This window comes from Equus quagga, chromosome 7, assembly GCF_021613505.1.
Source record: "Equus quagga isolate Etosha38 chromosome 7, UCLA_HA_Equagga_1.0, whole genome shotgun sequence".
NCBI classification, from domain to species: domain Eukaryota; kingdom Metazoa; phylum Chordata; class Mammalia; order Perissodactyla; family Equidae; genus Equus; species Equus quagga.
In genome coordinates this window covers 61,829,455-61,855,270 of record NC_060273.1, presented here as the reverse complement: position 1 = coordinate 61,855,270, position 25,816 = coordinate 61,829,455, and the positions used below count along the sequence as shown (strand labels likewise).

General features: G+C 40.6%; 1 protein-coding gene across 1 annotated transcript in view; it reads left to right on the top strand.

Annotated features, from left to right (window-relative positions):
- Positions 1-2,949: 2,949 nt before the first annotated feature.
- Positions 2,950-25,816, top strand: part of TTC1 (tetratricopeptide repeat domain 1) — a 46,558-nt gene continuing 23,691 nt past the window's right edge. The window contains exons 1-2 of the mRNA XM_046668067.1: positions 2,950-3,040; positions 4,075-4,439. Of these exons, the coding sequence (XP_046524023.1) occupies positions 4,107-4,439 (333 nt within the window). The 5' untranslated portion in view covers positions 2,950-3,040; positions 4,075-4,106. The remainder of the gene's footprint in view (positions 3,041-4,074; positions 4,440-25,816) is intronic.

Sequence of the window (25,816 nt, the reverse complement as noted above, 5' to 3'; positions counted from 1 at the left end):
GTGAGTCGAGGAGTCTAAAGAAAGATTTCTTGGACTCAAAGTCTGGCAGTAATGCTCTTTTATTTAGAGACTAGCAAGCGGACAGGACCCATGGGCAGTAAAGAGCTGCTGCCATGGGTTGAGGGTTGGGCTAAATTTAAGGCATAGGTATGTGAGTTATCTCTTTATAAAACAAAGGAAAGAATATGTAAAAAAAAGTCATTAAAATGGTATCAGTGCAGGTGGGGTCTGGTTATTGGGTGGTCCTATAACTTTAGATGAGAATCAGATCAGATTAAGTCACGATGTCCTATGCTTCCCCATCAAGAGTTTCTAGAGATAAGGTCATCCCCCCTTCCTCCCGGTGCAGAGGGAGACACCCCCACAGATGGAGATCTCCCTTATAAATGTAAATGTCTCCCATCAAAGGGCAAGCAAATTCCACTCTTCAGAGCCTCCTTCCTATCTGCAGTTTTTAAAAGTAACCAGCCCAAAATAATCCTCAGCATAGTGAGCTCCTGGGGATGGGGAGAACAGGAACTGTGTCTTAGTAGGTTTCCTGTACCCAGCTACTGTCACAAGGCCTGTCACATATTATTATTGTCTCTAACATTCATTAAACACTATGTGCCAAATCCTGTGCTCCTTTTCTTCTAGATTACCTCATTTCTTTCTCCCAAGAAACTTAAGAAGGAGGTACCATTGTTATCCATGCCAATTTTTAAGTATGAAGTAAATTTATATATTAAAGCTTAGAAGCATTAAGTAATTTGCCCCAAAGTCACAAAGCTAGTCAAGTGGGAGAGCCAGAAATAGAATTCAAATAGTCTAATAGGGGCCAGTTAGGTGGCGCAGTGGTTCAAATAGTCTAATAGGGGCCAGTCAGGTGGCGCAGTGGTTAAGTTCACACATTCCACTTCAGCGGCCCGGGGTTTGCCAGTTCAGATCCCGGGTACGGACGTGGCACCGCTTGGCACACCATGCTGTAGTAGACATCCCACATAGAAAGTAGAGGAAGATGGGCACGGATGTTAGCTCAGGGCCAGTCTTCCTCAGCAAAAAGAGGAGGATTGGCAGTAGTTAGCTCAGGGCTAATCTTCCTCAAAAAAAAAAAAATCTAATAATCCACCTAAAGCATGTTTCACAGCATGTGGCACCTAATAAGCACACAATCAACAAATGTTAGCTACTAGAATTACCGTCCAACGTTGGACAGCTAGTAAAGTAAAAAAGCTGTCTTTGTAACTCAAGTTCATTTTATTTACTTACTTATTTAATTTGTTTCAAAATTCACACCCTTTCTATTACACTGAAATTTAATTAACAGGATTTGTTAAAGGTCATAAGAGGCCTAACCACTTACATTTTTGAAGTTCTTGCTGTATTTAAAAAATTAAGAAATATTAAAGGGTTTCAAAAATTCTGATTTTTTTTTTTTTTTTGAGGAAGATTAGCCCTGAGCTAACTACTGCCAGTCCTCCTCTTTTTGCTGAGGAAGACTGGCCCTGAGCTAACATCCGTGCCCATCTTCCTCTACTTTCTATGTGGGATGCCTAACCACAGCATGGAGTGCCAAGCGCTGCCACGTCCGCACCCGGGATCCAAATCGGCAAACCCCGGGCCACTGAAGCGGAACCTGCGCACTTAACTGCTACGCCACCAGGCCAGCCGGAAAAAATTCTGATATATTTTTAATGGTTACTTTTAGTATATGAAAGCTCTTGACTTACACAAAAATACAACAGTAGGTATAACGTCATTCAGACAAAAATTCAAAAAACAAGTTTGGTAACTTTTCTGAAAAAGTCTTTCTTAGCTATCTCTGCAATAGGTTCTGTGAATTACCGAAAATTAACTAGTACTCTGCTGTCCTTGCTGGTCACCTGTCTGGCAACCTTACGGGATATCTGAATTCTGTATTTCCAGTGCAATGTCTGGGGTTGATAAATATTCAATAAACATTTCTTGAATTAATGTACAGGGCAACAGTTCGCTTTTGGTTTCAGGACCCCTTAACACTCTTAAAGATTTTTGAGGACCACAAAAAGCTTTTGTTTATGCAAGTCATACCTATCAATATTTACTGCATTAGAAAGTAGAACTGGGGCCGGCCGGGTGGCGCAGCGGTTAAGTTCGCATGTTCTGCTTTGGCGGCCCAGGGTTCACCGGTTTGGATCCCAGGTGCGGACATGGCACGGCTTGGCACTCCATGCTGTGGCAGGCGTCCCACATATAAAGTAGAGGAAGATGGGAACGGATGTTAGTGCAGGGCCAGGCTTCCTCAGCAAAAAAAGAGGACTGGCAGTAGTTAGCTCAGGGCTAATCTTCCTCAAAAAAAAAAAGTAGAACTGAAAAATTTTTAATATTTATTTATTAATTCCTTTAAGATAATAATACACCCATTATATGGTAAGATAAATAATCTTTTTATAAATAATAACTATATTTTCCAAAACGAAAAACATAAATAGTAAGAAGTGTGGCATTGTTCCACAGTTTTGCAACTCTCTAGCTTAACAGAAGACAGCTAGATTCTTATAACTCCTTCTGCACTCAGTGCATTGAATGACACATAGCCTCTGGAAAACCCCTGTACATTCATGACAGAAGGAGTATGGAAAAGGCAAATAGCAGCTTAGTAGTATTATGAAAACGATTTTGATATAGCGGTGGACTCCTTCAAAGATACACTTTGCGAACCATTTTTGGACAAGGTTGATGCTTCAGGATTCCCCTGTACGTTGGTAGCACGAGAGAGATCAGAGTGAAGGAGTAAAAGGAACACCATAGAAACAGCCTTTCTCTTTTCCTTTTTGCTCCTGTGCTGAGTAACGCAGTCTCACCGTAACCCAAGATGGCAACCGTCACTCATGTTTCATTCAGTACAATGACGTCACACAGCGACAGCGATGTCCTGCCTCCCTGAGGATTCCACTACATTTCCCAGGATGCTTCGCCAACAGCGACGCCATTAGTCTGCGCCGACGGAAGTGCACTTGACCGAGCGGAAGTAGAGGATCTCACGGGCTAGAAAGGTGAAGACGAGAGGAGCCGTGAAGCTGTGAGTAGCCACCTGGGTTTGTCCCGTTGGCGGTGAGGGACGCAGCTAGAGGAGAAACTTGGCAAGAGCGGGGTGGCCCTCCTTAACCCTAGGCCTCAAACTCCTGCGTTCTTCTACTAGATCTGGGCGCGAGGAAAACAAAACATTGCTGTAGAAGCGAAATCTCCGTATTAAGATCTTGGTATTTTTAAGTTTTCTTGGGAGGAGCTGGGGCAAGTTCGGGCTCTTGTCGCGACACAAGAGTCGTTGGCGTGATTTTGCTGCGACCAGAAGGGCGGGGCTGCTGCTCGTCTGACTCAGCTTCTGCAGCGGTGGTTCTCAGTTGACTGATTAGAATCACCTAAGATGCCTTTTTAAAAATGCAGATGCCCTGGGCCGACTCCAGGCCAGTAAATCAGAATCTGTGGAGGATAAGATCTGGGCAGCAGTACTTGCTAGGCGTCCCGAGTGTTGTGTTGTACAGCCAGGGTTGAGAAGCGCGCTTTTAGTCCCTCATTCTGACCCCCACGGGGTTCCTGATTAGGACCACCTGCGTCAGGGCTCTCCTTCCGCTGTAACCTACGTGGGCCCTGCGTTGATGGTCACTGTGTTGGGACGGCCTGCATTTTCATCTCCACCAGAAACTTATTCTTGAGCTTCGTGTGGTGGTACTGGAAAGGCAGGCCCTAGTTTCTTCTTTATGACCTGGCTGTTCATCCTGAATAAAGATTAGAGCAGCTTCGTTTTTCTTGCATTGTTTTAGCTTCTGCATGTTTTTTGCTGCCCCGACAAAACGCGAGCAGTAGAAAGTGGAAGAGTCACATTAAAAATTGGTCTCTTTTGTCGCTTATAAGAAGTTCTGAAAGGGCTATTAGTTAAAATGATGTATTATTTATGGGCATATGATAAACCTATTTTATTTTAATAATGAATTCCAATAAAAAGTTAGAGTGTCTTTTGGGCTTCAATGCAGAAGTTTGTTTAGGTATGACAGATAGAAGTTTTTTTTTTTTAAATATAAGCACCCTTAAGTAACATGTTTTCCCTTTTCCCAGAGCTTCAGCTTCACCTCCCTCGCTGATTCAGCATGGGGGAGAAGTCAGAAAACTCTAGGATTCCAGAGGATCTGCTCAGTGATCTGAAAGTTACAGATCCCCAGGAAGCAGAGTGTGCTAGCGCTTCGGTTTCTAATCCTGAGGATCACCATTCCCAGAGCCACCTGCTCCGGGATGGTGAGGCCCATCCCCAGGAGGACCAGGAAGAAGAGGAGTGCTTTCATGACACCAGCACTTCATTTGAGGAGGAGGAGCCAGGAGTGGACAAGGCTGAGAACAAACCTGATGATGATGTGAATGCCTCTGAACTAGATGAAGAATATTTAGTAGAACTGGAAAAAAACATGCCAGATGAAGAGAAACAGGTAAATATTTTATTTATTCTGCTGGTCTGCCACGGGAACTGCTTTTTAAAGTAAATAAGTGTGGCTGATACTGTATCACAGACCACTTCATCTGTAGTAAAGAGTAACTTGCCCACCTGTGTCCTTATTGCTTTAACACTAATGGATCTGAGAGAAATCAGTAGCATGACAGGGAAGCATTGAGTGTGTCCGCTTAGCAAAGAATTTTCTATTTTGTTCTGTGAACTTTGAGTTCTTATCTTCATCTTGTGTAATTATTTTCTAACGTGTATTCATAACTGTTAGCTTTTTTTCCAATGATTTTGTCTATGGTTGTCTGCTGAAATTCCTGTAATGAACATTTTTTTTCAGACGTTAGAATTATAATATGCTGCCTGTTTGTGTTAATCCTTTGTTAGCAAAATATCCTGGTGGTGGTTTGGTTACAGAGGGCAGTGACTGGGGCCTGTATCATTTACATAGTGTTCTCCAGGAACAGAAACATGTATGACAGTAGCTGTCCTTTGTTAAGCACCTGTAATGTGCCAGCCACTGAGCTTAAAATGCTACTTGTGTTTTCATTTAATCTTTTCATTTTATCTAACACACCCATGGGACATAAACTGTTCCCCATAAGAAAACAGAGCTTAGGGTGGGAAAGTAACTTGCTTAAGGTCAAACATCTAATAAGTGGCAGAACTGATTCTCAAATCCAGATCTGTTTGATTCCAAAGCCAAAGTATAATAAAGAACTTAGTAAAAACAGCTCTCTTCCTGCAAAGCAGATACACTAATAAAATGAACAGTGTTCTGCTTCTTTGCCGCTGGGCCACATCCTTAACTGGGCAAGCCTTCACTTTTGGAGACAGAAGTCTTAGTGTCCTCCGCATAGCCTTCCTTCGGATCTCGTAAGCAAGGTCATCTGAAGAGCTACCATAATATCTGTTTGTCTGCAGAGAACTTGAGTGAGGTTTGTAGCTTATGCCTCTGAGGAGCTCACTCGCTGAACAGATTGTGATAGATTGGTAATGGGCTGAGAGAATAAACCTGCAGTGTAACAGTGGGAGCAGGGAGGTGGTGTGAGATGGGAGGAGCATCCTCTGTTTGTCTCTCCTTAGGCATTTTCAGGATCAAATCTCTTGGTTTTAACTTGCACGTGTTAGCTTTTGTGCTCGTGTGTGCCACCGGAAGAGGAGAATAAAGGGCAGAAATGAGCCAAGTTCATAAACTACCTCAGCAGAGATGGCTCAGAAAATTAAATCAAGTACTGTTCGATAACATTAGGGAGGTGATTTTCCAGAAAGTGAGCGTTTGGTTCAGCTTTCATATCACTAGTGCAGGCTTTTTAGAAACAATGATTAAACATCTGTTAAAATGTTAGCAATGCTTTTCTGATAGCTTAACATATTTCGCCCTGACATCATAGTGAATTTTCTACAGTGCCATCAGTCTGACAATTGAGCGGTTTGGTTCAAAGTGTTACATACTCTGCTCCTCATTCCCAATTTAGTAAAACTTTCTTTGTGTCTCCTGGCCAGGAAATCACATTTTACATTATACAAATATTTAAAATAATTATTTTTATTGCCTATAAATTGAACATTCTAAATAGCACAATACGTTTTAAACTTTTTTCCTTCCTTTAAAAAATTAGATATAATTTATCGACGTTGGAAGTGTTTAAGTTCTAATGTGTACAGTTCAGTGAGTTTTGACAACTGTACACACCTGTGTAACTCACGCCTCTATCAAGAACAGAACATTTTCATCATGCCAGAAACTCCCTTTGTGTGCTTCATGCTCATTCCTTCTCCCCCACCCCCACCAACCCAGGGAACCACTCTTCTGATTCCTATCCCACAGGTTGGTTTTCTCCTGTTCCAGACTTTTATATGAACATAATCACTTTTAAAATATAAACATTTTCAATTATTTTATATTTTGTAAATCAACCTATATGTTTTCGTAGGTTAATTTGAAAATTTATAACAATGTTTCATAGAAATAACATACTGCAGTGGTAGCCATTGTTGCTTTATAGATAATGTAAACCATTAACTCCACCGTAAGGAAACAACCTATGAGAATGCAGGCTACCTTTAGCTAATTGTGGTACTACGTTAATAGCTATTTTTATGCTGTTTTGATAAATATCTTTGTGAAATTATTAGGAAACCAGCAAAACAGATGAAGAAATGTCTCTTCTCTGCACATACAGTTTGCCTTTATAGGTCATCGGGAACAGCATATCTTTAAACTTGATTCTTTTAGAATAGACAAAGTTCAGATAATTCAACAACAAAAAAATAAACACAGGGGCCGGCCCCGTGGCCTAGTGGTTAAATTTGGCATGCTCTGCTTTGGTGGCTTGGGATCACTTCCCAGGCACCGACCTACACTACTTGGTGGCTAAGCTGTAGCGGCGACCCACATAGAAAATAGAGGAAGACTAGCACAGATGTTAGCTCAGGGTGTATTTTCCTCAGCATAAATAAATAAATAAATAAACACAAATGACCAAAAGAAATGTGAAAAGACTTTCAGCCTCACTAATAATTTTTAGATGCAAATTAAACACTATGTCTCATCTATCAGATCAGAACATTGATCTGATGTTGACAAGAAGGGGACATAGGTACTTATGTACTAATATTGGGAGTTTAAATTGCTCCATCATGTCAATAGGATACAGGTATCAAATTTTTATATAAACATTTCTTTAGACCAGGGCTGTCCATAGAACCTTCTGCAATGAGGGAATGTTCTAAATCTACACTGTCCAACACGGTAGTCACTGGCCATTGCTACCACATTTTAACAGTCATCTGGCTGTTGGACATTGCAAATATGGCTAGTACAACTGAGGAGCTGAATTTTTTAATTTTAGTTAATTTAATCATCTGTGGCTAGGAGTACCATATTGGACAGCATAGCTTTAAACCTCTGATTCTCTTCCAGTCTTTTATTTTAAGGAGGTTACTCAAGACATGCACAGATATATATAAAGATATGTTGCAGCATCATTCATAACTGTGGAAAACTAGAAATAATGTTCAACAGAGGGTATTAATTTAAACATTTTTGGCATATTTTTGCAGTAGTGTACAGTGCAATCATTAAAAAGAAAGAGGTGAATATTAGTATTGACATGGAAGAATGCCTGTGATGTAATGTTAAGTGAATTAAGCAGGTGTGATAATACGATTTGTAATAAGAAATGTATATTTGGGGGGCCAACCCTGTGGCCAAGTGGTTAAGTTTGCTCGCTCTGCTGCAGGCTGCCCAGTGTTTTGTCGGTTCAAATCCTGGGCGTGGACATGGCACCGCTCATCAGCCATGCTGAGGTGGTGTCCCACGTGCCACAACTAGAAGGACCCACAACTAAGAATATACAACTATGTGGGGGGGGCCACTTTGGGGAGAAAAAAAAGAAATGTATATTTGGTGTTTGTCAAGTTCCTGGCATAGAATTCTCAACACTCTGAATTTACTAAGTGATAGGAGATAAAAGTGTGTTTTCTTATTCGTAACAAGCCCTTTTCAGCCACACCTGAGGTCATGTTAATGAGGTGACTTGTGGAAAGCTGGTAAGGATGAGGTCTGGTTGTCAGAGTTTGGAGCTTTCAGCCCCATCCCACTTCCAGCTCTAGGCGGGGAAGAGGGGCTGGAGATTGAGTTCATCACTAATGACCAATGATTTAATCAATCATGCTTACGTAATAAGGCCTCCATAAAAACCCAAAAGGGTGGGGTTCACAGAGCTTCTGAGTTGGTGAACACTTGGAGGTGCTAGGCGGCTGACACACACAGAGGGCTTGGAAGCTCCGTGCTCCTTTCCATGTACCTTGCTCTATGCATCGCTTCCATCTGACTGTTTTTAGTTATATACTTTATAATAAACCAGTAAACTATTTTCCTGAGTTCTGTGAGCCTCTCTAGCAAATTAATCAAACGTGAGGAGAAGGTTGTGGGAATCTCCAATTTAGAGCCAATGGATCAAAAGCGGAGGTGACAGCCTGGACTTGGAGTTGGCATTCGAAGTGGGGCTGGGGTCAGTCGTGTGGGACTGAGCCTTTAACCTCTGGGATCTGATGCCGTCTCCAGGTAGATAGTGTCAGAATTAAGTTAAATTGTAGGATACCAGCTCGTGTCCGCTGTAGAGCTGGAGTTGCTTGGTCTGGGAGAAACTTGCACACCTCTGGTCACAGAGCTGTTCAGTGTGGGTTCTGAGAATAGAGGAGACACACAGGAGGTGTTTTCCCCTTACAGCAGGTTATAGAATAGTCAGTGATGATTCCTTTTAAGTTAAAAACCTGTGTGAAAATCTGTTTATACATAAAAGTTTGGAAGGATATACACCAAATTATGAAAAGTGAGTGGCTTTGAGGGGTGTGATTATTGGGGAATTCTCATTTATATTTAACATAATTTTGTAATATTTGCTTTTTTTTTTTTTTTACGGTAAGCATGGATTACATTTATAGTCAACTACAAAAAATGTTATTCCACTTTGAGAATATAAATATGATTCTTTACAACCAGTATAGACTTTTTGCCCCCAAAAAAGCACATAAAGCTGACCTTTGAGAATTTGGGAAAGAAGTGCTATCCTAGGACCTATATATTTCTAAATGTTTCTCTTCGGGCAGAATCAAAATCACTAGCTAAATCTGTTATTCAAGCTGACTTGACTTGCCCTGTGGCTGAGAAGACAATCCAGGCTCAAGTGGAGTGCCAGTTTTCTGCAGAGCTCATAAATCAAGAGTATTGGAGGAGGAAGGCAGTTAAGATTTGGTAAAAATAGGCAAAATCTCTTAAGGAAAGCACTGCATTTGTGTGTGTGTGTTTCAGCAGCAAATCTTAACTATTTGTGAAGACTTCCATGTAGACACAACTACCGAAAGAAACGGGATTTTAGCTAACATTTGAGATGTACTAGATCTGCGACGCAAATAAGTGATTCTCAAAGGCTCCGCTGAGGTGAGGGCCAGATCTGGCAGCAGATGAGAATTACTGCTATAGTAATTACTGCTATAGTAATATTATGATACAAGGATGCTTATAGTATTGGGACCTGTAGAATATACTGCATCGTAGTGATGTTGATCCTGTAAGAGAATCACCTTTCATGGGCTACTTGTCACAGTGGAGTTTTTAGGCCTCGTGTATAAATTCTCTGGGTAATTCTTACACACAGTAAAGCTGGAGGACCACTGTCATGGGACCTTGCGCGTAGTCTTCCTTCATTAAATAGATGTTGAATAAATAGTATGCTTCTCTGTCATGAGAGCCAGTAATTGTTCTTAAAAGTTAGAGAGATTTTATCTCATTCATTTATTCAAGAAATATTTGCATATCTTCCACATGCCGGGCCTTGTTTGAGGCCCTTAGGGAGACAGTGGTAAACAAGACAGAAGGTTTCTCTTCTCTTACAGGTATATTCTAGTTGGGAGGTATGGAAGAAAATGCTAAGAGGAAGTGATGAAGGGATGGGGGTTGGAAGGATGAGGAAGACTACTTTATATTGAATGGTCAGGAAAGGCTTCTCTGGGAAGGTGGCATTTCAGCAGAGTTGGAGGGAAAAAGAAGTCAAATGTGTGCCAATCTGAGAGGGAAGTGTTGCATACAAGGGGGCCAGTTAGTATAAATGCCCTAAGACAGTTACAAACTTGGTGTACTCTTGGCATGCAAGGAATGGAAGGGCCAGTAGTTGGAGCATAGTGATTAAGGAAGACAGTGGAGTGAGGAAATAAGTGAGGCTCCAATAATGGAACACTTTGTGAGCCACGGTAAGAAATTTGAAGTTTTGAATAAGAAATTCCAAGCACATTGGGAAACAGACGGGTAATTTTAAGCCAGAGGAGAGATGGAAATTATTTATATTTTATTAAAGAGTATTCTGGGGCCCAGCCCGGTGGCATAGCAGTTAAGGTCTCACGTTCTGCTCTGGTGCTCTGGTTCGCCAGCTTGGATCCTGGGCACAGACCTAGCACCCACTCATCAACCATGCTGTGGTGGCATCCCACGCAAAAGAACTAGAAGGACTTACAGCTAAGATACAGAAATATGTACTGGGGCTTTGGGGAGAGGAAAAAAAAAGAGGGAGATTGACAACAGATGTTAGCTCAGGGCCAATCTTCCTCAAACACACACAAAAAAGTGTTCTGGTGGTTGTGCAGAGAATGAAAGTCAGGGACATGGGTGGAACATTGAGACCAATTAGGGCCTAATGCAGTAACCCGGGCAAAGATGATAGTAGCTTGAACTGTGGATCAAGTGAAGAGAAGCAAATGATTTCAAGATACATTTGGAGGTAGAGTAGACAAAACATACTGGTGGATTCACTTTGGAGACTGGAGTGAGAAATTAGCCTGATTCCTTGGCTTCAGCTACTGGGTGGATGGTGATGCCCTTTACAGATACGGAGAAGATGGAGGAACTTTGAATTGTCAGGGCTTTGGTGATTAAATTCTTGCCCACAAGTGAAGGGGTTTTATTATTTGTAAGCCAAAATGCAGATCTGGTCGTTTTGATGGGTTTGCTCCCTGGTTGCCAGTTTTCTGTGCGTGGTATTCATTTACAAATAGATACATCCATACATTTAAGTAAGGGATACGAGAGTCTTGTGCTTGGTGGACATTGACTCAGAGCACATGGTTTCTTGGATTTTAAAACATTTTCCTTAGACTCTGGAAACATAAAGATTGTTCTTTCCTTTAAGGCTGTTTTATCTTTAACCAGGAACCATTATTGAAGTATTGGTTTATAACACAAGTTCTATATCAGTCCTTTTCCCATCTCTCTCATTTTTCCTAAATCCCACATTACTTAATCCTTTCGATTTCCATGTTTCTACTACCTCATTGCATTATTTTCATAATCTTATCAATGTTGTTGTAACAGTGGGCATGTTTACAGGGAAATTCTCTTTGTTGCAGCCAGAAAGTTTTCAGTAACTTTTCTTTCTTTCTTTCTTTTTTTGAGGAAGATTAGCCCTGAACTAACATCTGCTGCCATTCCTCTTTTTGCTGAGGAAGACTGGCCCTGCGCTAACATCCATGCCCATCTTCCTCTACTTATGTGTGGGATGCCTACCACAGCATGGCTTGCCAAGCAGTGCCATGTCCGCACTGGGGATCTGAACTGACGAACCCCAGGGCGCTGAAGCGGACCATGCACACTTAACTGCTGTGCCATCAGGCCAGCCCCTTTCAGTAACTTTTCTATAGTGGCTACGTATTCTGTTAACCTCATGAGAAAACCCTTTCTGCTTTGTCATTTACCTTTTATTTCATTTCTAATGGGCACTTGCCATATTTAATTTCTTAGAGTTTACCAGTATTGGTTTTAATGAATGCTGTTGACAAGTGATTAAATAAAATCCTAGAATTTAAGAACAGCAAGGGACCTTAGGTTTCTGATCCTGAGTTTAAACGGGAAATAAGGGTTGTTTACTCAACCCTTATTACTGAAGTTAGTGGGATACTAAAGTGGCATTCAGTGTTTCCTGTGTTCATTAACGAAGATCACTCTGTGTAGGTCAGTGATTCCCGAACTTTATTGTGCGTGGGAATCACAGGAAACTTATTAACCATGCAAAGCCCTGAGAAGTGTCTGATACTACAGACTTGTGTGGTACCCGCCAGGAATCTGCTCTGCTAACAAGCTTCCCAGTTCATGTTGATATTGATAGAACTGTGGCCACACTTTGGGAGACAGAGAGCCAGATTGACACGGATGACCAAGCTTCTGTTAACCTAAAAATAAAGAGCCCAGGTGAGAGGCAGTGAGGCGTTTATTTGGGGAATCAAAGAATTGCAATTCAGGGAACACAGATTCAGGTAGAAACCCAAATAGTGTCCCAATTACTGGAGAGGGGCTCAGGGTTTCCATGGGGAGAAAGGAGGATGAGGTGAGTTGTATTAAACAAGAGTTCATTGGTGCTAGATGAGGTAAGGCTAGGTTTATACTTCCTAGATTGGCTTGAGATTCAGTCTTAGGGCAAAAGGCTAGGCTTGTACTTCATTGATTGCTTAGTGATTCAGTCACCAGCAAAGTCTGATTTCATCAGTCCTTACAAACAGAATACTCTTGTCCTTACTGACTTCTTGGAATGTTGGTGGTTTGGTCCAGTTTAGAAGAGAGAGAAAACAGGAGACGTGCAAGGCAGTTCCTCTGAAATGGCTGCTCCAGCTCTATTTTCATGTGGCTCCACTCATGTCATCTTTCACTCTCCGAAAACAGGGAGCATTGACCTAGCCAGCATACTGCCTGCATCCAAACATCAGAAGGGATGTTTTCTTTTACCCTCATTTCTTTTACTAACAGGATGTGCATAAGGTCTAAAAAAGACTTGTTGGGCAGAATTTAAGCAGTACAGAAATAAGGAAGTTTATTAAATTGAGTTTGGGAAATCGAAGTTTCTGGATTAAAAAGCAAGGAAATATTTCCAAGATTAATTCCATAAGATCAGTCATCTTTCCTCCTAAGTGTTAGACTTAACGAGAGTCAGGTTCTAACTACAGCTGAAGTCCAGAGAGCCTCCCTCCAGACTCCCTGGAGGGCTTCTTAAAAAAAGCAAATGATGTCTGCTTGCAAAGAAAACAAAACTGAAACTTTTGTTTCCTTTTTAGTGGTAAAGAACTCGGTTCAGAATAATTTGTAGGACTGGGGTGCCTAGCCCTTCCCCTGTGTAGTTTTCTCATCCCACCTAGATAGGACTGAAGTAGAAAGACTCTGCGTCTGCCTGTGTTTTCCAGCCCTGTAGCATGTATGTCACTTTTTTTCACTTTCCTTTTTATGGAGCTGTGATTGATCTCTGAGTGCTGTGCTTCGCTTCAAACTTTATGCCAATTTTTTTTTTTTTTGAGGAAGATTATCCCTGAGCTAACTGCTGCCAATCCTCCTCTTTTTGCTGAGGAAGACTGGCCCTGCACTAACATCGGGGCCCATCTTCCTCTACTTTATATGTGGGACGCCTACCACAGCATGGCGTGCCAAGCGGTGCCATGTCCACACCTGGGATCCAAACCAGCGAACCCCGGGCCACTGAGAAGCAGAACATGTGAACTTAACCGCTGCGCCACCGGGCTGGCCCCTATGCCAAGTTTTATTTTGTGGCAAATTACAAAGCTGCTGATAGATTTGCAGTAAGGAAATTCACTTGCTGGTGTGAATCTCTTGGTTTTCTCTCTGTCTGTTAAACACGTGCTCACTGCAGGATTATTTAATTGAGAGAGTATTAATGCAGGTTTTTATCATTTAATGATGATAGAAGGGATTTACACTTGTAAGCTCCAAGTCAAGTGTGTTATGTTGTATTTGCTGACGTAAAATATAAGGAATACTCCTTGTCAGCCACTGCACTGAGAGGGTCTTGGGTGGAGAGTGGTTGTTTTATGGTTAATAAGGCGATAGAGGAGCACCTTCTGACATTTTTGCCAGGTTACACCAAGATTTAAAGTCGGATCAGCTGGAGTTTGCTAGGATTTTGAGTCACAGGAGGCCTTTCCTCACACTGAGGTTCAAGTAGAATTCACTATGCTTTCTTCTAGTACTTTTATGGTTTCACTTTTACTTTTAGATCTCCAGTCCACTTAGAATTTATTCTTGTGTATGGTGTGACATATAGATCTAATTTTATCTCTTTCCAAATGACTACCAAGTTGTCCCAGCACCATTTTTTTTTTAAGTCCATTTTTGCCTCAGTGATCTAGCTAAATTTTAATATCAGCTAAGACCAAGTTTGTATCCTTTTCCAAATGCTCACCTTCACCTGTTTGTCAGATTATCATTTAAAACCTAAGTTAAGCTTATGGTGGCATCATTTATCAAAACCACCTCATTTAGATGCACATTAGCCCACCTTTCGGAGATCTGCATGGTGATAAAATTTTAAAATAACTGGAGAATTGATTAGTTTAAGAAGTATAGAAACGTGCTGTTGAGATGGTTTTCTATGATATATTTCGAAGTTCTTTCATCTTTAAGAAAGTATAGGGCTGGCTCCATGGCCGAGTGCTTAAGTTCACATGCTCTGCTTTGGCGGCGTGGCAGCGCAGGGTTTTGCCAGTTCGGATCCTGGGGGCGCAGACATGGCACAGCTCATCAGGCCATGCTGAGACATATGGCACAACCAGAAGGACCCGCAACTAGAATATACAACTATGTACTGGGGGGGGCTTTGGGAAGAAGGAGAAAAAGGAGAAAAAAGATTGGCAATAGATGTTAGCTCAGGGCCAATCTTTTAAAAAAACAGTATAGTTCCCATGTCATGTGAAATTATGTTACCCTGTGATCCAAGAAAATATTCCCTGGAAAATAGAATAAACTAAAAGATCTGAGGATCTCTGTGTTTGTGAGGGCAAAGAATAGATTTTAAACACTTGCAAATTGAATTGGTCCGTCTGCAAGGAATCTGTTTTGCTAAGTCAGTGGAAAATGACCTTGGATTAACTATAGAAGAAAAACCTAAGACCTGTGGTTCAAGCCCTGGAGTCAGTGAAGCAGAGGTTTATTTTTAACATAGGTCTCAAAATGACTATAGATCAGATCTCTGGAACTGCATGACATGTTCTGGAACAGTGTCATCCTCTTTTCAAGTGCCCTAATTCTTGATAGCAAGGGAATTAAAAATTACTTTTTCTTTAGACCTATGGAACATGTTAGCTCTGTGCTTACCTTTTTACAGCATTTTCTGTGCCTTACTCAATTACTTCTTCTTGCAAAGAATTCCTTATTTCCACACCTGTGGAAGACAGTACAGTCTTGTGGTTAAAAGCTTGGAAGGTTAGACAGATCTTTCCTAGTTCTGTCATTTAACTTGGTGTAAAGTGGGATAATGATAGTACCTATATCAGAAAGTCACTGTAAGGATTAAATGACTAGCACAGGGACCGGTCCTGTCACTGAGGAGTTAAGTTCACATGCTCTGCTTTGGTGGCCCAAGGGTTTTGCTGGTTTGGATCCTAGGCGAGGACATGGCACCTCTCATCAGGCCATGCTGAGATGGCGTCCCACATGCCACAGCTAGAAGGACCCACAACAAAAATATACAACTATGTACTGGGGGGATTTGGGAATAAAAAAACAGGGAAAAAAATGACTAGCACATAAAGGCAATCAGAAAGTGTTAGTTATAGCTGTTAAGTCAAAATTCACCATGAGTGTAGACCAAAAAATACCTAGGGATCTGGAACCTCTAAGATTTCTTAAAAGTCATTTTGGACACATTTCCCCCAAGGTGGCAGGCATAAATGAATTCTATAATTTTTGGAAATACGCTAACCTCAGTCAATTATCCATAAATTATCCTTCGAGTTAATTTATGAAGAACCAATTGAATGTTTGGCTGAGGATGTGGGGTCAGGGGTGAAAGGTAGGGATTAAGAATTTGGAGGGAGCACATGGGAAGCTTTTGAGATTCTGGCAATTTGTTCTCTTTCTTACTTCATCTGAGTGGTAGCTATGTGGATATAAGTTTTACAACGTGTTAAGCTGTGCTTCGTCTTGTGTATGTTTCTCCATGTTTATTTCTGATTCTGTCAATTTCTGATATAGTGAGATATTGAAATCTCTAATAATTGATGTTGGATTGTCTAATCCTTTGGATTCTGTCATTTTTTTCTTTATTATATAACTGCTGTTAGATGCATATTCATTTATAACATTTTTTTGATTTATTGATGTTTTTATCATCATGAAATATCCTTTTTTTTGTCTCTAGTAGTATTTATTGTTTTAAAGCCTATTTTATCTGATATTACTATAGGCACTGCTGTAGTCTGAATGTTTTTGTCCCCCCAAAATTTATATCTTGAAAACTAACTCCCAGTGTGGTGATAGTAAAAAACGAAACTTTGGGGAAGTGATTAGGTCATGAAGGTGGAGCCCTCATGAGTGGGATTAGTGCCCTGATCAAAGACTGAAGAGAGCTCCCTTGACCATTCTGCCATGTGAGGTTATAGCTAGAAGATCCCTATGAACTGGGAATCAGGTTTCCACCAGGTGATGCTGAATCTGCTTTCACCTTGATCTTGGACTCACTCGCTTCCAGAACTGTGAGAAATGAGTGTTTGTTGGTTATAGGACACCCAGTTTATGTACTTTTTGTGATAACAGCCTGAACTAAGACCACCACTCTCCTCTCTTATGGTTATTGTTTGCATAGTATATATTTTTTCATCTTTTTACGTTCAGCCTATTTGTGTCTTTGAATCTAGAGTGTGTCTTGCAGGCAGCATATGGATGGATCTTCTTAAATCCAGTCTGACAACCTCTGCTGTTTGATTGGGATGTTTAGTCCATTCACATTTAATGTGCTTATTGATATGGTTGAATTTACATCAGCCATTTTGTCTTCTACATGACTCTCGTATCTTTTTTTATTCCTGTTTCTAACTTTTACTGCCTTCTTCTGTGTTAGATCATTTTTTTGATCTAACAAATGTGTGCTATTTTAATATTTCCAATTTTTTAACTATTTCTTAACTAAATTTCCTTAGTGGTTGCTGTATGGATTGCATTATTCATCTTATTACAATCTACTTTAGTTTAATACTATATAATTCCAGTAAAAGATAGAAAGTTTGCTGCAATATAGCTTCATTTCCTTTCCCCTCTTTTGTGCCCCCATTGTCATATACATTATATCAATATGTGTTGCAAACCCGACCATATAGTGTCATAATTGCCATCTTATATAATCTGTCTTTTAAAGAAATCAAGAGAAGAGAGAAAATAATATATTTATAGAGCTTTTTTTGTATTTACCATTTCTTTTCTTTTCTTTTTTTTTTTTTTTGAGGAAGATTAGCCCTCAGCTAACTACTGCCAGTCCTCCTCTTTTTGCTGAGGAAGTCTGGCTCTGAGCTAACATCCGTGCCCATCTTCCTCTAGTTTATACGTGGGACGCCTACCACAGCATGGCTGCCAAGCAGAACCAGCGAACCTCGGGCCGCCGAGAATCAGAACGTGCGAACTTAACCGCTGCGCCACCGGGCCGGCCCCTGTATTTACCATTTCTAATGCTTTTCATTTCTTCGTGTAGATTTGAGTTATCATCTGGTATCATTTCCTTTCAGTCCAAAGGATTTCCTTTAGTATGTCTTGTAAGGCAGGTTTGGTAGCGGTAATTTCTGTCTTTATCTGTAAACATCTTCATTTTGCCTTCATTTTGAGGTATGATTTTGCTAAATATCTAATTCTTGGTTGACAATTTTTTTCTTTCACCATTTTGAATATGTCATCACACTGCCTCTAGTCTCCATTGTTTCTGGTGAGAAATCAGATCTTAATAGTTTTGTTGTTCTCCTATTCCTGACAAGGTTTTTTTTTTCTTGTTGCTTTCAGATTTTCTCTTTGTCTTTGCTTTTCAACAGCTTGACTCTCTTGTCTCTAGATATAGATCTGTGTACTTGGAGTTCACGAAGCTTAGATCTTTAGATTAACATTTTTCATCAGAATTTAGAAGTTTTTAGCCTTTGTTTCTTCAAATACTGTTCTGTTTTTTCTCTCTTCTCTTCCTCTGGGACTCCTATCACATATATTGTTAGGGCTCTGTTCATTTTTCCATCTTTTTTCTGCTCTCAGTTCTTCAGATTGGATGTCTCTGCTCTAACTTTGTTTATTTCTCATGCCAATTCAAATCTGCTGTTGAGCCTCTATGAATTTTTTGTTTTAGTTATTGAACTTTTCAAGTTTTTAAAATCATTGTCATTGTACTCTCATTTAAGTCTTTAAACACAACTTCCTTTAGTTCTTTGAATTTTTTTTTTTTGAGGAAGATTAGCCCTGAGCTAACGACTGCCAATCCTCTTTTTGCTGAGGAAGACTGGCCCTGAGCTAACATCTATACCCATCTTCCTCTACTTTATATGTGGGATGCCTACCACAGCATGGCTTTTGCCAAGCAGTGCCATGTCTGCACTCGGGATCCGAACTGGCGAACCCCGGGCCACTGAGAAGTGGAACGTGTGCACTTAACCGCTGCACCACAGGCCAGCCCAACATTTTTGTTTATAGCTGCTTTCAAGTCTTTGCTAGATCTAATATCTGTGAATACTCAGATGTTTCTATTGACTGCTTTTTCCCGCCGACTTGTGGGTCAAACTTTCCTGTCTCTGCATCTCTTATAATTTTTTGTTGAAATTGGACATTTTAAGTAATATTGTAGCAACTCTGGATTCTGACCTCTTCTCTTCCCTGCCAATTATTATGTTGTTGCTCTTTTGTCTACTTATTTGTTTAGTAATTTATCTTGACTTAAGCTGTGTGATGCATTTCCCTTGGAGTATGTGGCCACTGATGGCTCTGCTCAGTTGAGTATTGTTTTTATTTTTAAGTCAGGCTTACTTGGGGTTGCTCCTGTTTCTGCATGACTTAGTGGTCAGCCAGTAACTGGTCAGAGATTATGTTCAGACACTTCAAACCAATAAGGCTTTCACCTGCTGTCGGTGGATCCGTGTGTGGGTTTAGAAGTGTATTCCAAGTTTAGGCAGTTTTCAAGTCTGCCCCAGCTGGACCCTCTTGTGTCTACATGTGCAGAACCTCCTGACTGGGTGAGGATTTGTGAATAGCTGCGGCCCTCTCCACCGTTCCCAAGCATGTACACCATCTCCAGTCAGCCAGGGATATTTGAAGAGCTTAGCAAGCACCTCTGTGACTGTCTCTTATATCTTTTGTTACGTTTCTGTCTGGTCCCTGGATCCCTTGTTTGCACAACTAGAACTGCAACCCTAGATTAGTTGAACCTCTGACCTTCCCCGTTTGCTTGCTACTTATTGCTAACACCACTGGGCGTGGATTATTCTGCCTTCTGCTCTGAATCAGGGCAGCCTCCTCCAGCAGTGAAACGGCTGGTTATTTACAGCCTACGTTGCTCTGTTAGAACTACCATGTCAAATGATGGGAGGAAGAAGGGGAGCAGTCCTTAGCAAGTACGCCACAGTTTTCCATGCCTCTTTCCTAAAGTTCAGTAGTTTTTCATGAATAAATGTTACTCACTTTTTTGTAAGCCTTTAGTCAATTCCCAGAACACTGAAGTGGTGGTTTATTATTATTTTATCCAGTTTTATGGTTGCTTTTAGGTTAGAGGATTTGGCAGCCTCCTCACTTCACTACATCAGAAGTTCCACCTAATATTGAGTTTTGAACTGTGGAAATATTTTACACATTCAGATATTAAAATTAAATCAGAAAGGATGAGGAAAAAATCAAGCCTTAAAATGAATTGCAAACAGACACAAATTAATGCAACTGTATCAAATTGGTTACATAGAGAAAATATTTCCAGTAACTTTGGACACAGCACTCTGGCTGTAAACCCTTAATAGGATAGACTCTAAAGTCTGAAAGAACGGCAGTGAAATCTTGAACTCTACATAGTAGGTTCTTTATAGATAGTGATATTCGTATAGTAATTTTGAAACTTTTTTGTTTATTGTAGGATAGAGCAAATGAGTAAATATATTGCTGTTGTGGGAAACCAGAGTTTTCACTGTGGAAAAGGTGAGGAAGAATCCTGTGGTGTGCCCTTGTATGAATATATACAAGATTTCACTTGTATGTGTTCCTTGACTCGTGAGATGATTATTTTGTTTTTTTAAGATGTATTTCCTGTTGTTCTTCACTGGGGGGGCCTAAAAGCAGTGGCTCCCTAGTAACAGTGAACATACTAGCACCCAGATCTTTGTTTCTAAATACCATTGTCCACTGAAAGGACCCAGGATTCCTTGGAGAAATGGCTGATTCCAGGTCTGGGGCAGGCAGAGTATAAACTATTGCACCTGGAATATAATGTACACCTGCAGGAAAGTCCGCCCCTAGGGGGACAGACCCAGGCAAAGGCCCGTGCAGATCCTGGAAGTGGGCTAGGGAGACTTAGGGAGGAAATCCTGGAGTACGGTCTAAGCCGGCCCCACAGGAGGAAGGGTGGGGTCAGAAGAGGGCCTTGACAGGGGCCCCTCTACCCAGTCTAAAGGCAGCTCCACAACCCATGAAACCATTTAAGCAGTAAGTAACTTTCCTGATTTTTTGCAATGCTTTTATTATCTTATTTTTTTTTAATTAACCTGTGAGGCAGAATTGACTTCCCAAGTTAGAGGCATTATGTACAGTCTGTATTCAAAGGAAGATCGTGTGGGGAAAGAAGTGAAAGGTGGCCCTGGGGTGGAGATATGGTTTGTGCTAGACTTTGAAAACAGGAAAATTTGGTTTAGGTAGTTGGGAGGAGGATATGGAAGAGAAAGAAGGGCATTCCAAGGTGAGAATGGAGAATAAGCATGCTGAGTTTTGAGAGACAATAAAGAGCTCAGACTGTCTAGGAGAGAGCATTTGTGTTGGTAGTAATGGGAGATAGGGTTGAGTAGGTTAGAAATTTGATGTAGTGTAAATAAGAGACTTCTGAACTCTGATTTTCTTAGCTGTAAAAGTGGTCGTTAAATACCTCCATGCCCACCTCTCAGAATTGTCTTGAAAAGCAAATGAGCTAATGTGTGTGACAACAGATTTTAAGCAATGAAATGCTATACTGGTATAGGTTATGTTGAACTTTGAATACCAGGCTGAAAAGTTTGCAGTTGTGGTAATAACTGTTGAAATAAACTCCATTTGTCAAGGGCATTGTCTCTTTGGGATTTTCCTTGGCAGTTCCTGTGATGATTTACCGTGCAGAATAATGTGACTATTTCCGCCTGAGTTTTCAGTGATGGGGAGGAGTACTGAGTAAAGAGGCCTATAAAATTTCTTTGGTTCCTGTTCTTACGGAAATATCATTCTGGAGCAGATGATTCCCTGTGACGCCTCTCTGGAATGTGTTCAAAGGCATTGTGGAGGCATGTGAGAGGGCTCTTAACCACATTAGCCCAGAACCTGGAAAGCTTTGCACCTGGTGCTGCAGAATATCAGTATTACCAGCTGCTTTATGTGTGAATGTACTTGGCACTTAGCATGCTAAGTAAGACACATACACGATATCATCTGTCCTTGGATTCCAGTGACCTAACACAGTACACGTGCCATCCTTTGGAGAAAGAGTGTGTTCCGGCAGCAGAATAAACCCTGGTCTTTGTACTGGGATCAAGTGAGTCTGTTGGCACAGCTGGGAGGTAGTGCAGCTCTCTCCTCAAAGTGCTATTTTTAGCTGTTTCCAAGGAGATGTTCAGCAGGATAATGATAATTGCGTTAATCCTCAGTTTACACAGTCTGTGGAAGCAGTGGCTCTTTTCCAGTTTTATTGCTTAATGAGTTACTGAGTTGTGATTTATCTGCCAAAAAATAAAATGCCTTCCTCAGAATAATTGGCCGTAGAATTATGTTCTGGAGCACTTCTCTGTACCAGTGCAACTTTTAGTCCTAGTTGTAAAGACATCGTGAGCTTTTCTCGGGCTGGCTGCTCAGGTTGGGCCTTATCAGTAACTCCTTCTGGGTGTATCTTGGATTTAGGCTTTGCCCATTGGGATCTTAATGTTCTAGATTTACCAAAGAATGGTTAAATTCCTAACACACACACACACACACACACACACACACACACACACACACACTCACACACTCACTCTCACTCACACTCTCTCCCTCTCTCCCTCTCTCCCTCTCTCCCTCTCTCCCTCTCTCCCTCTCTCTTTCTTCACAAGAGCCTGTGTGATTCATCTGTGTTCATAGAACATGCGTGATGAGTTGGCACTGGAGAGCCGAGTATACATCAGAAAGTAGCTTAAAATTGGAGCTAACACAGAGGAGGTTGAAAATTCTTAAAGGATGGGCATTAAATTCTAGTAACTTAATGTGCTGCCTTTCTCTAAAGAATTTTTGTTTTTGAAATAACTTCTTTTTAATATATTAAAGACCTTTAAGACCTGTGGTGCATTTATTCATATGATCATATAATTTTCTCTTTTAACTTATTAACAGGCTACCGTGCATTAATATATTTTCTAATGTGAAACCAACTTTTCATTTCACTGCTAGAACTTTATTGGCCAGTGATGCATGGTGTGTGTGAATTTAAAATTGATTGAATTAATTCACTAATATTTATAGGGTTTTAATTTTACCTTAATTCAAGTTGTTTTATAATTTTATTTATTTTTTTAATACCCCCTTCACTCTTTTATCTTACCCTCTACCCCCTGCCTCTGGCAACCACCAATCTGTTCTATGTGTGAGTATGGTTTTTTGTTTCTGTTTTTTGGGTTTTTTTTTTAAGATTCCACACATAAGAGAGATTACTCAGTGTGTGTCTTTCTCTGACATATTTCCCTTAGCTTAATGCCCTCAGTGTCCCTCTGTGTTGTCACAGTGGCAAGATTTCATTCTTTTTTTATGGCTAAATAATATTCCCCTGTTTGTGTGTGTGTGGGTGTGTGTGTTTCCTTATCCATTCATCCATCAGTGGACACTTACATTGTTTCCTATCTTGGCTATTGTAAGTAATGCTGCAGAGACCATGGGGATGCATATATCTTTTTGAGTTAGTGTTTTCATTTCCTTCAGATAAATTCCCAGAAGTGGAATTGCTGGATCATATACTGGTTCTATTTTTAACTTTTTCAGGAACCTCCCTACAGTTTTCCATAGTGGCTGCACCAGTTTACATTCCTACCAACAGTGCAACAAGAGCTCCCTTATCTCCACATCCTCGCCAAAACTTGTTAGTTCTTGTCTTTTTTATAATAGCCATTCTAACAAGTATGAGGCGATATCTCATTGTAGTTTTGATTTGCATTTCCCTGATGATTAATGCTTTTAAACACCTTTTCATGTACCGGTTGGCCATCTGTGTGTCTTCTTTGGAAAAATATCTATTCAGATCTTCTGCCTGCTTTTTAATCTGATTGGATTTTTGTTTGTTTGGTTTTGGTTTTGTTTTTTTTTGCTATTAAGTAGTTTGAATTCTTTATATATTTTGGATATTAACCCCTTATTGGGTATATGGTCTGCAAATACTTTCTCCAATTCAGTATTTTCATTTTGTTGATGTTTTCTTTTGCTGTACAGAAACTTTTTAATTTGATGTAGTCCCACTTGTTTATTTTTGCTTTTATTGCCTTTGCTTTTAGTGTCAGATTCAGAAAATTATCACCAAGACCTATGTTAAGGAGCTTACTGCCTACGTTTTTTTCTGGGAGTTTTGTTTCAGGTCTCATGTTCAAGTCTTTAATCCATTTTGAGTTAATTTTTGTGTGTGGTGTAAGATAGTGGTCTAGTTTCATTCTTTTGCGCATGGCTGTCCAGTTTTCCCAACACCATTTATTGAAGAGACTGTCCTTTCCCCATTGTATAGTCTTGGCTCCTTTGTTGTAAATTAATTGACCATATATGTGTGGGTTTATTTCTGGGCTCTCTATTCTGCTCCATTGATCTATTTGTCTGTTTTTATGCCAATACCATACTGTTTTAATTACTAAGCTTTGTAAAATAGCTTGAGATCATGGAGCGTGATGCCTCCAGCTTTGTTCTTTCTCAGGGTTGCTTTGGCTATTCAGAGCTGAAACAACTTTTAACTGGATTTGTTAGGGACTTTGCTTAGCTTCCAGCATGCAAACCCCCCTTCCTATTTGGAGGAATTCTCCCGTGTTGTAATCTTGTTGAGTGGCAGTACCCCATGTCCCTCCCTCCATTCTCTGACAGCTGATGCATATGACCTATGCTTGGCTCATTGGATGCTTCCGACCAAGGCTTTGAATCTGGATCTGGGCAAGGAAAAGGGAATGGTTAGGATTTATTTGCTATTACAGCCCTGTCTCGTCCAGACTCTTCCACTAAAAGACATTTAATGCTTTCTTGCTTCTTGACTTAACAAAGCTGCCTTGAGTCCTGCCTGTTTTCTAAGTCCATATTTTAGGCCTCTGATTGATTCCGTGAGCCCCCGGTATCTTTCCAGTAAATCTGCCCTTCTAAAATTTTTTGCCTAAAATAGACAGTCTGTTTGCTTGCATCCAAAAATCCTAACCAATACGATAGAGAACATTATGATCCAAGGACCTCCCTTCTGGGTAGTACTAAGTAAACGTGGCCACATTCTTATATTTTGATACCCATCACCACCACGCACGCTCTGCTGCGGCGGCCCAGGGTTTCGCTGGTTCGGATCCTGGGCGAGGACGTGGCACCACTCATCAGGCCACGCTGAGGCGGCATCCCACATGCCACAACTAGAAGGACCCACAACTAAAAATACACAACTATGTACCAGGGGGCTTTGGGGAGAAAAAGGAAAAATGAAAATCTTTAAAAAAAAAAAAAACGAATAACTCTCCTTCAGATATCTTAAAATGAATTGTTATTGTATCTGCTGTACGTCTAACACTTAGTAGATACCATAAGTATTAGATTAAATTTATACCTACCTTTTCCTTTCTTTATTGAGATTCATCAAGTGCTCTCTTTCATCCAGAGGATAATAATAGGGTGTTTGGGAAGCACCCTGGTCTCAACAGCATATTTGCAAATCCTCTTCAGAGAGAAAATATTTTACTTTGGTTCCTAATCTTGGAGTATAATTGTTTAGGCTCCAGGCTTCTCCTATGCATGAAATACACTGCTAACTGTATTTCCTCCCTTTGAAGTTTTTATTTAGTCAGAAGCTTCAAGAATGAAGAAGGGGATTTTTCGAGATTCTGTGCTTTAAAAAAAGAAAAAAGTGCTGTCGAAAGGTGGCATGCAGGGGCCAAGCCCTGTGGCATAGTGGTTAAGTGCGCACACTTGGCTTCAGTGGCCTGGGGTTCACTGATTCAGATCCTCTGCACAGAGCTACACACCGCTCATCAACCCATGCTATGGCAGCGTCCCATGTCCAAAAGTAGAGGAAGATTGGCAACAGATGTCAGCTCAGGGTCAATCGTCCTTATCAAAAAAAAAACAAACAAAAAAATGGTGGCAGGCAGCAGCCGCTTCTCCCAATTCTGCTTGTGCCAGCCGTATTGCTAAGATGTACAGGGCTGGAAGCCCATAAGAACTCAGTACATGTCATCTTTGCTCTGCAGAACATTCACTCTGCCTTTCAGTTTGATGGGTGCTTAGCCATTTGTGAATTTCTGAGTTGCTAGAAGAAGCCAAAAAGAGAGAGATTTACCTGGGTTCCTTCAAATTTCCCTGTGTTAGCCTACTAACAGCATACTGCCCCAATCCTGCACACGAGGCTCATCTCCCATAATGCACTCTGCCAGCATGCTGTATGTCTCCTACGTGACATGAACCATAATTATAGTTAAATAAGTATTAAATCACTTATTTTACAGAAAAATAGTAGCTCATATTTATTGAGCCCTTATTTGCCACTCACTGTACTGGGAGCTTTACATATGTTATTATGTTAATCCATAAAATTATTAAAGCCTTATTTTTCAGATGAAGAAACTAAGGCTCAGAAAGAACTGAAACTTGTCCAAGATATGCAG